At 43.5% G+C, this 15000-nt stretch overlaps 1 protein-coding gene across 21 annotated transcripts in view; it reads right to left on the bottom strand.

The window, feature by feature from the left end:
- The window catches only part of ptprfa (protein tyrosine phosphatase receptor type Fa), a 399275-nt gene that overhangs the window by 139543 nt on the left and 244732 nt on the right, over positions 1 to 15000 (bottom strand). For all 21 annotated transcript variants that reach the window (XM_036978457.1, XM_036978456.1, XM_036978463.1 and 18 more), the window contains exon 5: positions 5999 to 6187. In XM_036978457.1, the coding sequence (XP_036834352.1) occupies positions 5999 to 6187 (189 nt within the window). The remainder of the gene's footprint in view (positions 1 to 5998; positions 6188 to 15000) is intronic.

The following is a 15000-nucleotide window of genomic DNA, read 5'->3' as shown; positions in this document are numbered from 1 at the left end:
TTTCTGTAACCAACACCTATTTCATACAGAGCTATTGTTCCGAATGCCTATTATCTTAATACATGTGACTACTTTTGCTCTGAACTTGCCTGTTTATACAACACACCTGGAGGCTATGTGTTTTAGATGTAGGTGTGCTATAATCCTGACTCTTAATGCTGTGTTTGTCTGGCTATTTGTTTCCTTCCCTTGGTTGTTTGTGCTATACACCTGGCTATTTGTGCTACTGAGCTGTCAGTCTGCTATGATCACAAAGCTACTTATTCTCTCCACCTGCTTGTTTGTGTTAACACCTGGTCATCACCATCAGTCTTGAATGGTCTGACCCTCCGTTCACCCAAAATGGGTCTGTTTCTGACTGGTACCTTAAGCATTCTGATCATCTCTAGAGACTACGTCTAGACAATCTAACTGATCTGGGGTGTTCAGCTTCCTGTTGTAATGAGGCTAGCAGAAACACAGGTTACATACAGCATCTGATGCAATACTAAGAAACATGTGCCCTGAATACAGTAGGCTAACTTATGAAATTGCTGTTTATTAGCATAACGATGAATTCTAATATGACTGAAGTAGTTATTTCAGTTACAATACATGTTTAACTATGTGTATCAAATGGCCCATGTAAAATAAATGTTTATCAGTTATTATATTTTGTGCACCACCCCCTAATTAGCTGATTATCTTGCCTTACAAATAATTGGTTGCATTCAGTGATTCATATTCCTGTAGTTGTTAGTACGGGGTCATTTGGGCATATCTAGTCATATGCAACAAATGTTGGAGGAGTCGGTTTGGTTACTATACAGATACACCCGATCTGGATAATGACTCAAAACCACCATCCACACATTAAACAGGAGCATAGAGGTGGAGGAGAGGTTGAGAGGACGGAAAGCCCCCTAAAAGCTGTGTGTCCCATGTTGATGAGGTCATCAGCAGCTTAAAGAGGACTGGGTCTACGCTGAGACCTGCCTGGACAGACATACAGCCTTCATGTACTGAGCCCAAGTTGGTTTAGGTTCATTATGAATATCACAGGCTTTGTCCATGGCCGATTTCAGAGCAGTATATTCTAGGCAAATTGTGAAAAATAATAGAGCTTTATTATGTTTTCGCAATGTCCTGGATACAGTAGGCAGGTATTCATTTTCCTATATGTTGGAGAAATACATTGGGATTAATGCACAGAAATAGGTTGTTACCTTGGATTTAAGCAGTCCATGCTCTGCCTTCGCAAGGACATAATACTACTGTATATATTTAACACATTTTATCATGTCGTCGTTAACCATATACATATTCATAACAATTAAAGGGCATAAATTATGTTACTGCTATAGCAGGCTTCAGTGGAGAGAATCACCAATCACCTGGGTTGTGTCCCAGATGGCACTCTGTTCCCTCTACAGTGCGCTACATTTGACCAGAGACCATAGGGCTTCGGTCAAAAGAAGTGCACTATAATGGGAACAGGGTGTTATTTGGGACACATCCATGGTGAGTCAGGAGGACCCAGGAGAGTTTGAGTGTCTGCACCACATACAGAGCCATGGCCTGCTACTCCAGGAGTATTTACCCGAAAATGAAAGAGGTTTAGCCAGGTCTAGAGACACTACTCCTCCTCTCCCACCCCTCTCCTTCCTCCCTATCAGATCCTCAGGCCAGCAGAGGAGGTCTGTTTGCTTATCGTTTGGCCTGTATTGTTGTCTGGTGCCAGACTGACTAGTTGGACAAGCCTATCGATAATTACCGGGAGACAATGACATGTTGTCCCAAATAGCACTACATTCCCAACATAGTATACTACTTTTGAAAAGAGGCATATGGGCCCTAGAAAAAAGTAGTGCACTATATAGGCGAATGGGGTAGTGCTGAGTGATTAAGCTAAATGTCTGATATTTTCTGTTTCTAAACAACTAAATGTCTGATATTTTCTGTTTCTAAACAACTAAATGTCTGATATTTTCTGTTACTAAACAACTAAATGTCTGATATTTTCTGTTTCTAAACAACTAAATGTCTGATTGTTTCTGTTTCTAAACAACTAAATGTCTGATATTTTCTGTTTCTAAACAACTAAATGTCTGATATTTTCTGTTTCTAAACAACTAAATGTCTGATATTTTCTGTTTCTAAACAACTAAATGTCTGATATTTTCTGTTTCTAAACAACTAAATATCTGATATTTTCTGTTTCTAAACAACTAAATGTCTGATATTTTCTGTTTCTAAACAACTAAATGTCTGATATTTTCTGTTTCTAAACAACTAAATGTCTGATATTTTCTGTTTCTAAACAACTAAATGTCTGATATTTTCTGTTTCTAAACAACTAAATGTCTGATATTTTCTGTTTCTAAACAACTAAATGTCTGATATTTTCTGTTTCTAAACAACTAAATGTCTGATATTTTCTGTTTCTAAACAACTAAATATCTGATATTTTCTGTTTCTAAACAACTAAATGTCGGATGTCGGTTCAACTTTGAATTCAATTTCCTTCCTTTTTTTTTCTTTGAGCTCAATGCTCATATTTCGCAGTTTCTCTAGAGATAAATCAGATCAAGCCCGAATTGTGTAGTAGGGAGTTGTAGTTTCCAACAGGCCATTATTTGACATAGTTTAGCGCAGAAATTGAGGTAATTAACTTTGCGCGCCTACTTGTCCGGTCTGTGTGTTCCTTTTTTATGCCTGCTATGTTAGGTTAATGTGGGGCAGACACAGAGAGAGAAGACAGAAGATTGTGTGATCAAGAAGGATAGAGAGCAGTTGCTTTCTGATATATCGCTGCCTGAAAATACAAGATCTAAGTGATTGATAGTTGGTATTCAGCAGTCATAAAAGTATGCCTTATTTACTTTGAAGAACTACTAAAATAGTGATTTTGTCAGACAGCATAGGCAGCAGCTCTATGGAGATGATGACTTGAATGAAATAATAAAGTCATCAAATTAAACAAATGAAATTTACACAACTGAAATATTTGATATTTTATAAATGGTCAATAAGTGATAAGTGGTAATGGGCAGTCACTACCATCATGGGACTTGTATTAATTGTTTTATTCTGTGTTGTTACAGCATTCAACCCACATAATGCATAGTGCATTTCATGTTGTAAGAAGTTATCGAAACCGAAATCTGCGATAATTTTTTAACAATTGAACCAAAACCGAACCGACATCAAAAAGCACTGATCACTCAGCACTAGAATAGGGTGCCATTTGGGACTCAGTCTTAGTAGAGGGGAGATAGAGCTCTGAGCTCCATTTAGGACTCAGCCTTAGTAGGGGGGGATAGAGCTCTGAGCTCCATTAAGGACTCAGCCTTAGTAGTTGGGGGATAGAGCACTGAGCTCCATTAAGGACTCAGCCTTGGTAGCTGGGGGATAGAGCTCTGAGCTCCATTAAGGACTCAGCCTTAGTAGTTGGGGGATAGAGCACTGAGCTCCATTAAGGACTCATCCTTAGTAGAGGGGGGATAGAGCTCTGAGCTCCAATAAGGACTCAGCCTTAGTAGAGGGGGGATAGAGCACTGAGCTCCATTAAGGACTCAGCCTTGGTAGGGGGGATAGAGCTCTGAGCTCCATTTAGGACTCAGCCTTAGTAGCTGGGGGATAGAGCTTTGAGCTCCATTAAGGACGGCCTTAGAAGAGGGGGATAGAGATCTGAGCTCCATTAAGGACTCGGCCTTGGTAGAGGGGGGATAGAGCTCTAAGCCCCATTAAGGACTCAGCCTTAGTAGCTGGAGGATAGAGCTCTGAGCTTCATTAAGGACTCAGCCTTGGTAGAGCGGGGATAGAGCTCTGATCTCCATTAAGTAATCAGCCTTAGTAGCTGGGGAATAGAGCTCTGAGCTCAATTAAGGACTCAGCCTTAGTAGAGTGGGGATAGAGCTCTGAGCTCCATTAAGGACTCAGCCTTAGTAGCTGGGGGATAGAGCTCTGAGCTCCATTAAGGACTCAGACTTAGTAGAGGGGGGATTGAGCTCTGAGCTCCATTAAGGACTCAGCCTTGGTAGCTAGGGGATAGAGCTCTGAGCTCCATTAAGGACTCAGCCTTGGTAGAGGGGAATAGAGCTCTGAGCTCCATTAAGGACTCAGCGTTGGTAGAGGGGAATAGAGCTCTGAGCCCCATTAAGGACTCATCCTTTGTAGCTGGGGGATAGAGCTCTGAGCTCCATTAAGGACTCAGCGTTGGTAGAGGGGAATAGAGCTCTGAGCCCCATTAAGGACTCAGCCTTTGTAGCTGGGGGATAGAGCTCTGAGCTCCATTAAGGACTAAGCGTTGGTAGAGGGGATTGAGCTCTGAGCTCCATTAAGGACTCAGCCTTAGTAGAGGGGGATAGAGCTCTGAGCTTCATTAAGGACTCAGCGTTGGTAGAGGGGGATTGAGCTCTGAGCTCCATTAAGGACTCAGCCCTTGTAGAGGGGGGATTGAGCTCTGAGCTCCATTAAGGACTCAGCCATTGTAGAGGGGGGATTGAGCTCCATTCCATACAAAGGACACAGACTGTCTTTCATTTGCCAGCAGTGCAAAGGTCTTAAATTGAAATATGGAGCTATTAGCATTCCTTGATGGATAAAGGTCCTGTAATAGGGATACTAATTTATGAGCAAATGTAATCTCACTAGCGCATAATGAATTGTATTGGAACAAATAAATTGCTTGAATGTCAAGTTGATGGCATGGCACTAGTGCAGCTGTATTTTACTCGGTTCCTCTGACAGACAATTAACCACCGGGCAGCTCTTAAAAAAACGAACAGAAAAAATACATATGCCCATCTGCGGTTGACTGCAGTGGGACTATGGCTGTTTCCCAAATAGCACCCTATCCCTATATAATGAAGCATAGGGCTCTGGTCAAAATTAGTGCAGTATAAAAGGAATAGGGTGCCATTTGGGAAAAAGCTATGTGTGAGGAGAAAGGCAAGCCAGCGCTATGAACCAAATTGAACCAAATTGCAGTGCTGTCATGTTAATAATGCATGGTTGGAGGATCTGTCCTTCACCGGAGGCCCTGCAACTGAGGCCTGCCGGGGAAAATCCTCCAGCTTCCACAGGCTTCAAATCTACATATAGACTGTGTCCCAAATTGCATCCTATTTCCTTTATAGTGTAATACTTTTGACCAGAGCCCTATAATGCACTATAAGGAATAGGGTGTCATTTGCAACACACACCAGAGATATCCTATAGTCTGTCTCTCAGCCTTTCCTTTCTCTGTGTCTCTGTTCAGAGGGGAAGCCTCTAGTTTCTACATCATATTCTATGCTGCCAGGGGTTCAAGAGTTGAAGCTGGAATGCTTTTGGAGGTTGCACTGGGGCTAAGGGTTTAGGGAGTAGGGACCCAGACTCCAACATTTGCATAAATAAAGGCCTATGGCACATTGATGATGCAAGTTCACAGCTTGGCAGCCACATTACCGGCTAAAGGTACTGTTGGAATAACTGTTTGCCATGAAATGTTTTCCTCAAAAGTGACGATAGACAAGGGAATAGCCCAATCACTGCAGGTATGCTGTGCACAGCTGGACAGCATTGTTGTGGCTCCTTTTACTAAATAACGTGATAGAGGATGGACAAATGGTTTGCTCTGAGCGGTTGTCATTGGTGCTTGGATCCAGGCCACCTTTCTGAGTTGTTCTGAGCCTGCTAGTTGGTTATAATGTTAAGATGAATGGCTGCCTGAACCTATTGTTGTAGGCAACATAGGCCCAGAACACAGCAGTATTCCCTCTGAGGATCCGCTGAGGTAATTATGGAGCTTAATTCAGTCAAATGTAATAGAAAACACTTATTGACATCTTTAAAGCTGGAATCCTTAGCGGTGGAAGTGCCACGTCCGTTTGTGATATTACAACAACAAATAAGCTACTTCAAACAACGACCACTGTTTATTCCCCTCGGACATCATTGCACGCGTGGCAGAACAGCAGAATTTGTACTGCAATTTTTTAGCACAGTATGTGTTGACCGTGCAGAGACTCTGTACCTGAGCGGAGCTGTTTGATTCGACCGTTGCTGCTGTTGATATCTACAGGGAGGAAGTCTTTGAACCAGGAGATCTCTGGGTCAGGGTTGCCACTGGCAGCACACAGCATGGTGGCTGTCCTGGTCTTCTCCACCACCTTCAACTGGGGACCCATGTCTATGGTGGGGAACCCATGAGGGATCTGGTCCTCTGGAAAGACAGAGAAAGAGTTGTGATGAGTATATATATGATATAAAAAGATGCCCAATCTTCATTTGATCACCCTGTTGTTGCAGGACATGCATACTTGTAGTGTATCCGTAGTTTAAAAAAGCTTCTAAAGTTTGTAATTTCCACTTTAAAATTCAGATTTGATTTGCCCTAACAAACAATTTATCAACCCTTACAAAAATATCCATTCATGATAATCCATACAATAATTCACATTGCCTGTTGCTGCAGGATTACTTTCCTGCTGTGAGAAACTGATCCTACACCTGTATTCTACAATGCCTATGGTATAAAAAGGTTGAGAAATACTGAGCTAATGTACCAGTCATCCAATGCATGCACACTCGCACGCACACGCACACACACACATACACACAGAGCCAGTCACTCCTTCCATCACATCTTGAGATATGAGACCACCCCGGCAGTCAGGGTCTGTGCTCTCCTTGTTGATTGGCCTGTGCATCCCACAACCTTGAGCTGCGATGAGGTGGTCACCTTTAAAACGCTGTGAAATCCAGCCCTAATGTAAATATCGCTAGGCCAAGGCGGGACTAATCCACCTACGGAATTTCTCGTCATGGATCTGTGGAGAGTGTGAGACGCAATTTCACTCAGGCCGAATTGCATTCAGATAGAGAGAGGGCCCTGCTCCGACTATCTGCAGGGGTAAGTGTGGTCAAAAGCCAGACTGCCAAATTACAGATGAAAATGTAATCAAATCAATGCCTGAAATCCCATTCCATGCTTCCCTTCTTTTCCATCGTGTGTGGAAAAGGGAAAGATACCCCATCTCAAGGTGCTCTAGAAAGCAAGGAAATACATTGGAAGGACCTTGAAATAATTGATCCCAGAAAACCAGTGAAGATAGGACCAGAATCTGTACCAGGCTTGATGTTTTTATCTAAACCTGTTTGATTTGCCTGTTGCTGCTGTTGAAATAAAAACGTTACTTGTTCAGAAACAGTATTGTCAATTGAATCCTGTCCCTTTGCCAAGTTCTCTGTGTCACAGGTACAGTAATGAACGGCCTTCAACGGGACAAGCTAGAGTACATTAGAGAACAACACTTGCTGCATCGGTGACACTGCAAAAGACATCTGCGACCGCAACTGCCAGCAGCCAAGCCTGTATCGATGAGTAAGGTGATGTGACAACACTACCTACGTCCCAAATCGCACCCTATTCCCTATAGTGCAGTATAGGCCCTGGTCAAAAGTAGTGCACTATAAAGGGAAAATGGTATCATTAGGGACGCAGCCCACTACGTGTCGTTAGCCTTGTCTGACAGTAACCTGACAATGTGAGAGATGGAGACATTTGTGATTCTGTCAATGACAGGTACTGCAGAGGAGAGAGTCACCCTTACAGAAAAACCATATGAATTTCACATTTAAACATGTCAAATGTGATCTTATGTGAAGCTAATGTGATAACATGTGACAACATGTAAAGCAACATATGAAACTAAATATGAAAATGTGATCTTCGTTCCAGTGTTTTTTCTTATGGGCAACAGCAAGGAGTGTAGAAGGGTAATTTATTAGGAGAATGGTGTCTATTGGTACAGATACCCAATCATTCTCTCTGGCACCATGAGGAGACAGAGGATGTGTACTATAAAGGGAATATGGTTTCTTTGGGATGCATCCAGACCTGTTGATATTCACTGTGACCAAAAGCATCACACTCACACATACAGTGAAGTGCAGATACGTATGCTTGTGCAGTACTAGTGACATAACCAACATCGAGACAATCTATTCAGGAGTAGATGTTTAATACTCATGATCTATGCATGATTCTGTAAGATCTTTCACCATAATGTGAGAAAATGTCCAAAAGATGTGCTGTACCATCTGAGGACAATATGTACGTCCCAAATATCATCCTATTTCCTTTATAGTGCACTACTTTTTACAAGAACCCTAGGGGCCCTGGTCAAAGGTAGTGCACCATAAAAGGAACCGATTGGCATTTAGGACACACACAATGACGCAAATGTCTGGCTCCGAGAGAGTTGGAACAGTACAGAAGAGTACAGTGAGACACTGGGAAATCCTTTAATTAAGAGCTTAAGACTGGCTGTGAAAGGGAGGGAGGACCCAGTGGAGACAGAGAGAAATAACCCAGAGGAATCTGAGGAGGGGTTGGCTAGTTGGGCTGTTAAGCAGGTTGGCTGGCTGGCAGGTGGGCTGGCTGGCTTTGGGAAACACTGAGCCTGTCAAAATAACCCAGGGGACTGAAGAAAGGGGTTGACTGGGCGGCTGGCTGATTGGGATTGCGGCCTGGGCAGCTGGCTGACTGGCTGGCTGATTGTCCCAGGGAAACACCTAGCCTATCAGTGCTGCTCCCTCGCTGGGCTCTGACTGGGGCAAGAACAGCCTCTTCTCTCCATCCTCACATAATAAAGTTGGAGCTTAACCATTTGTTGTCATCTGGCCATGAGGAACCGTTCGCCCATTTGCGTCTTTGTCTGTTCAGTGTCACATTAAGAGATGGCAGACTGTAATAGTACCCCAAGGGAAGGTGGGGATGTTCCCATAAAAAAAAACCTACAAGGGGACCATCTTATAAGTCTCTCTCTCTCTCTCTCTCTCTCTCTCTCTCTCTCTCTCTCTCTCTCTCTCTCTCTCATGCTGACTCTCTCATGCTGACTCTCTCATGCTGACTCTCTCATGCTGGCTCTCTCCTGTCTTGGCAAGTGTCACTCTCCCAAGAGCAGCCCAGTGAATTCATTCTCTTTTAGGGCCCTTAGTTTGTCGATTCTGAATGGTCTGTGACAAACTATGCTATATTTCTAAAAAAGAAAGGGAGTGAAGAAAACACTTGAGTTATCCAGTAATTATATAAGCTCCATCAGATCAGATGACAGTCATGGCTAACTACCAGGATTGCATTAGTAGCATTCCCTACCACAAAAGATGAATGGCAGACTTGTTGTTGCTCATGGAAGTGTTGTATTTTCCTGTCAGCTTGACACTGGATATGAATGCCTGAGATTTGTTACTATTATAAATGGTATGTTCACTAATAGCTACCCAGTAATGTATTTCTAAGGAGGAAAATCACTATAGCCTAGTTAAAGCAGACTGAAAGCTGTGCTTACAAGTGAAACAATAGAGTACAGCATTAACCAGGCTAGGATTACCTATTCTTTGGAAAAGGTACCCCACCTAATCTACCCACTATCTTGGAAGGAATTCTTCAAATTGAGGATTGTAGTTTCCCACCCAGCTAATCTCTCTATAGAATGAGAGCTGCCATTGTGAAGCAGCTGATAGTCTGTCAGTCAGAAGCTATTTACACACAAGAGTGATGGTGTACAGACATGTCCTGTCTGTCTGCCCCTGTCACTCAACATGTGTTGTCCCAAATGGCATCCTATTCCCTATTTAGTGGACTATTTTTGCCCTGTGCCTATATGGGTCTGGTTAAAAGTAGTGCACTAAATACGGAATAGGGGGCCATTTGGGACGGAGACAAACTGCTGTCAACTTGCCCTCCATCATCTCTTTATCAATAGGGTAGGGTAACCAAAACTTCTTAGCATGCCATTGTAAATGACTTAACTGTCAATTTCCATTCCTGTTGTCTTGCCATCTCTGTCTCTGCTCCCACTCCATACCTGGGAGAGAGAGAAGGATTTCACATGCCTCAGCATGTAATCCCATAGGTTCCTTTACTGCCATGGTCTTAAGGGAATACTGACTGTCTGCTTTGCAGGAAAACAAATATGCCAAATGGTAAACAATATTTAATGGAACGGTTAACTGTAGTATTTGAACAGTATAACAGTATAATGCAGAACCATGATGGACAGTAACTTAGAACTCTCCTGTCTGTGACTACACATAACTTAGCTACAATGATGGCTTTGTCATGCAGATACTACTTTGTCATCCCAAACAAGACACGTCAGCGATACTCCCCAAACTGCCAGCAAATGCCACCCTTGTCACTGCACCCTGACCCACAGCCATGTTGAGTCAGGTGAGTGCTGGTTGGTTGGTTAAAAACTATCTGAGAGAGAGAGAAGCAGCGTCTGAAATGGCACCCTATTCCCTAGATTGAGTACTATGTTTTCTGACCAAACCCACTGCACCAGCCAAAGTCTGACCTAAGTGTAATGGCTGGTGGTTGAGCCGTGATGCCCAGGGCATGTTGCGAGAGAGAGGAGCAGAGCCTCTCCACACTGAGACTATTGTTCTCTACAGTAATGCTATGACAAGGTGTTTGGCACCAGCTACAGCCACACATTCCTCATGTAATGCACCAGCCTGCTTAGTACAGAGCACACAGAAACACGATCAGCCCAAATGAAGACAGGCCGGGGGGACGGAGGAGGGACTTGGACAGGGGTTGGGGGTGGAGGATGGTAAAGACACACAGGGCTACAGGAGATGTACATGTATGAGGCTGAGTGTCTAAAGAGGCCTCTGCTCCCCTGGCTACAGTACGAGAATAGAGGCCCAGATCATGTACAGGATGCTCAGAGCTCTTTGATAGGCCCTGGGGGCAGACATGGTGATGCCAGTGTGTATCCCTGTCCCCCCTGATGGCTACTGCTACTTAATGACCTATTCTGATACCCTCTCAGCCTCACTTTATGACAGTCAGACACAGGAACATTCAGGTCTACAAGTCAACACAGTCAGCAACGTCTCCCCTCAATTGACGGAGTGCCCTGAAAGAAAAAGTGCACTGGTGATGGGTGGCCAGAGAGAATGAAAGAGAGGGGAGAGGGGGGGCTGGTTGTGAGTCATTCTGTAATGTCTGAAAGACACATGTCAGGTTTAAATTAAGATTAGTTTGGTTTGTGTGTGTCAGGTACAGAAAAGCACCTGTCACCACATGGACCCATCATTAAGCAGCAGCTCTCGTGGTGCTGTTTACATGTTGGGAAATGAGCCAGGAGCCAGCCAGCCATGCTCCGTCCAGACAGACAGAGAGAGAATTCCCCTGATAATGAGCTCTGAGTTGTTGTGCTGCCAAATAAATATAGAATTACAGAATCACAGAACATTGACTTGAATGAGAATGTACATTCTAGTAATTATATGTCTATGTATGCTGCTCTCTTGGTTACTGCAGGCAGATGGGACCTCTCTACTGAGTGTCTATAAGGGCTGACAGGTCGCTCAGACGATCCCAGTTGGGTATAATTTGCCACTCAGGACAGGTTGCTCAGACGATCCCAGATGGGTATAATTTGCCACTCAGGACAGGTCGCTCAGACGATCCCAGATACCAGATGGGTATCGGTTACCACTTTTCCCAGAGAATCTGTGGCTGGGGCGGGGGGAGATATTGGGGACATAATAAGACGGTGGTGTGTATGACTGGAAAGTTTTACTGCCGAACAAGATTATCCTCTTACCATTGTGCAGTAGGTACAGTGCATTCGGAAAGTATTCAGACTCCTTCCCCTTTTCCACATTTTGTTACGTTACAGCCTTATTCTAATATGGATTAAATGAAAATTGTATTAAAATATAAAAAAATAGGAATACCTTATTTACATAAGTATTCAGACCCTTTGCTATGAGACTCAAATTTGAGCTCAGGTGCATCCTGTTTCCATTGATCATCCTTGAGACGTTTGTACAACTTGATTGGAGTCCACCTGTGGTAAATTCAGTTGATTGGACATGATATGGAAAGGCACACACCCACAGTTGACAGTGCATGTCAGAGCAAAAACCAAGCCTTTCAAGTACCTATTTTTATAGCGGGAAAACACCATTATCAAAAGGGATCGCAAATGTGATTATGCATGTAATGCTTTTATTATAAAGGTGCACAATTATCTTCCCCAAACGTGCTGCTTATTAGGTTGCCAGTTAGGCTCTAAACACCTTGTAAAGCGGATTAATGTGCTGAATTTGAAGAAGTTATTTGGCCACTTTAGTTGTGATACAAACCTTATCAAAACATGTAGCCTATGGGCTAGGCTATGGGCTTGGCTACATGAGGTGTGCAACAATGATAAAAAAAAAGTTGCAAAAGGCAGTTTCTTATGCTGGTCATAATTCACGAGTGATAGGCTAATATTGTCACCCATCATTTAATTTAGTCTTTACATACACTAAATAATATATGTGTGAAATTTGTTTTGATTTAGAATGGACCATTATCATACACCTGTCTCGAATCAGGGACAGCAGGAAAAAAATCGACGCACTTAAATACGAATGGAGGACGATTTTCCCGTGGTTAATTTTCATGCCAGCCAGGTAGGCTATACTCCTGTTGTAAAGAGAAGCAATGTGCTTAATATTAGGAAAGTTGTGAAATAAATATAGTAGGCCTAGCCTATTGAACGCTGATGGGATCATCCTCTTTTTAATAGAGGCCATCACTCTGTATTTTTCATGAAATCATAGCCTATAAAAATGTAGCGCAACCTGAGCTCATGGCTCTCATGAAGTGTTTGATTAGATTTTCAACTACATTTGTATTGATGTCAGAGTGATGAGAGGGACAATAGAGTGCTGAGTACTAGGCAGTTAGCACGTTTGGTAGGCTACTAATGACCATGAGCAGCATCAGAGCTTGGAGAAGCCTAATTACCGTGACTAAACGGTCACATGGAATTTGACTGCCTTCATGACTTCGTGACCGCCGGTGTGACGGTAATATGGTCACAGCAAACAGCCCTAGTGGTGGCAGCATCATGCTATGGGGATGGTTTTCAGCATCAGGGACTGGGAGACTAGTCATGATTGAGGGAAAGATGAACAGAGCAAAGTACAGAGAGATCCTTGATGAAAACCTGTTCCAGAGCACTCAGGACCTCAGACTGCGGTGAAGATTCACCTTCCAACAGTACAACGACACTAAGCACACAACCAAGATAACGCAGGAGTGGCTTTGGGACAAGTCTTTGAATGTCCTTGAGTGGCCCAATCAGAGCCCAGACTTAAACCCGATCAAACATCTCTGGAGAGATCTGAAAATAGCTGTACAGCAACGCTCCCCATCCTACCTGACAGAGCTTGAGAGGATCTGCAGAGAAGAATGGGAGAAACTCCCCAAATACAGGTGTGCCAAGCTTGATGAGTCATAGCGAAGAAGACTCAAGGCTGTAATTGCTACAAAAAGGCTGCAAAAAGGGTCTAGCACTTATGTAAATGTGATATTCTTATTTTTTTACACATTTGCAAACATTTCTACAAATCTATTTTTGCTTGTCATTATGGGGTATTGTGTGTAGATTGATGAGGGGAAAAAACGATTTAATCCATTTTAGAATAATGCTGTAACGTAACAAAGAGTCAAGGGGTGTAAATTCTTTCCGAATGCACTGTATATACCTGCACCATTCTGCACCATGTGTGCAAATCACAGAAGCAAAAAAAAAAATATATATATATGATTTACTTCAATAGTACATCGGTTGCATACATAACTGAGATATAAACAACAGCAATTGGGGATTTGTTGACCACAATTCTGTTCGACTACATTTCCCATGGCAGTATTATGGGGGCATATCCCCTATACCCACATATCTAACAGTGAACCACCTAATTGAAGAGCATGAAGCCCCTTTGTTAGCTTTAAAGCAGTGCCACCCTGACCAGCTCTGGCCCCAGGCTAGCAGTGGTTTAATTAATGACAAATCTGGTGTTCTGTGGCTCGGGAGCAGACGGCGAGAGAGTGGTGGGCAGGGAGGTAGGGAGATATTTAAAACAAAGAGAACACACCTTTACTTTCCCCCTCGTGATATTTCCAGCAGCCGCCTCTTTCCTCCTCATTCTTCCCGCCATCCTCCTCCCTCCGCCCCTCCCTCCCTCCCTCCCCCCACCCCTCAACTCCACTTTACTCAAGGAGATGCCAGAGAACCCCAGGGGGAATTACATGCTCTTAATAAGATCTCCCTCTCTGGCAAATTAAGAGCGCCAACAAGTCATTATGTCAGGGGCAGAGAGAAGGGGACAAGATGGAGATGGTGGGGGGAGAGGTGTATGTGTATGTGGTTACTCATTGAAGACAGTCAATAGGTGACAGGTGTACAGCCACAGAACTCAGATGAGAAAGGAAGTTCAACAAAGAGAGATATTGTGGAGGGGCAGGGAGAACATTCACACCGTCACTCACCAATAAAAGCAACAAGAGCCTCCCACATAGGCTGTGTACTGTTCTGTAATGGGAAGAGATTGATTCCAGTAGTAAAAGGAAAAGGCTTGTGAGAGCTCAGGCCACCCACTGCAACATGTCTTAGAGATGCACTGAGAGAGAGAGAGAGCCATGGCTGTTACTGAGTCCCAAAAGACATACTGTTCCCTTTATAGTGCAATCATTTTGACCAGGGCTTATTCCCTATTTCATGCACTATATAGGGAATAGGTTGCCATTTGGGATGCACCCAGTATTTGGGATTCAGGCAGGAGCTCTGTAATCTAACACTCCATGGGATCAGTCCAACTCTGACAAACACTGACACACCGTCCCTCAACCTGTCCCTCAACCTGTCCCTCAAATTGCTACACCGTCAGGGCGTAATTGGGACTTGAGTGGGGGCGTGACACGGTGACTGATAACACCATGGTAACACCATGACTGTTGACACAGCAATCGGAACCATGGCGACACTGAGTGTGTCCCAAATGTCACCCTATTACATATTTAGTGCACTACTTTAGAACAGGGCCCATATGACTCTGGTCAAAAGTAATGCGCTATATAGGGAATATGGTGCCATTTGGGACGAACGCCCTGTATTTTTTTCCCAGGAACTGTGAAGAATAGGACATCACACAGGTAGCTACTGAGAGGAATATCATTTC

Source organism: Oncorhynchus mykiss, chromosome 5 (genome assembly GCF_013265735.2).
Source record: "Oncorhynchus mykiss isolate Arlee chromosome 5, USDA_OmykA_1.1, whole genome shotgun sequence".
In the NCBI taxonomy this organism is placed as follows: Eukaryota; Metazoa; Chordata; class Actinopteri; order Salmoniformes; family Salmonidae; genus Oncorhynchus; species Oncorhynchus mykiss.
The sequence above is the reverse complement of the archived record's forward strand: the minus strand, read 5'-3'. Positions and strand labels throughout refer to the sequence as shown.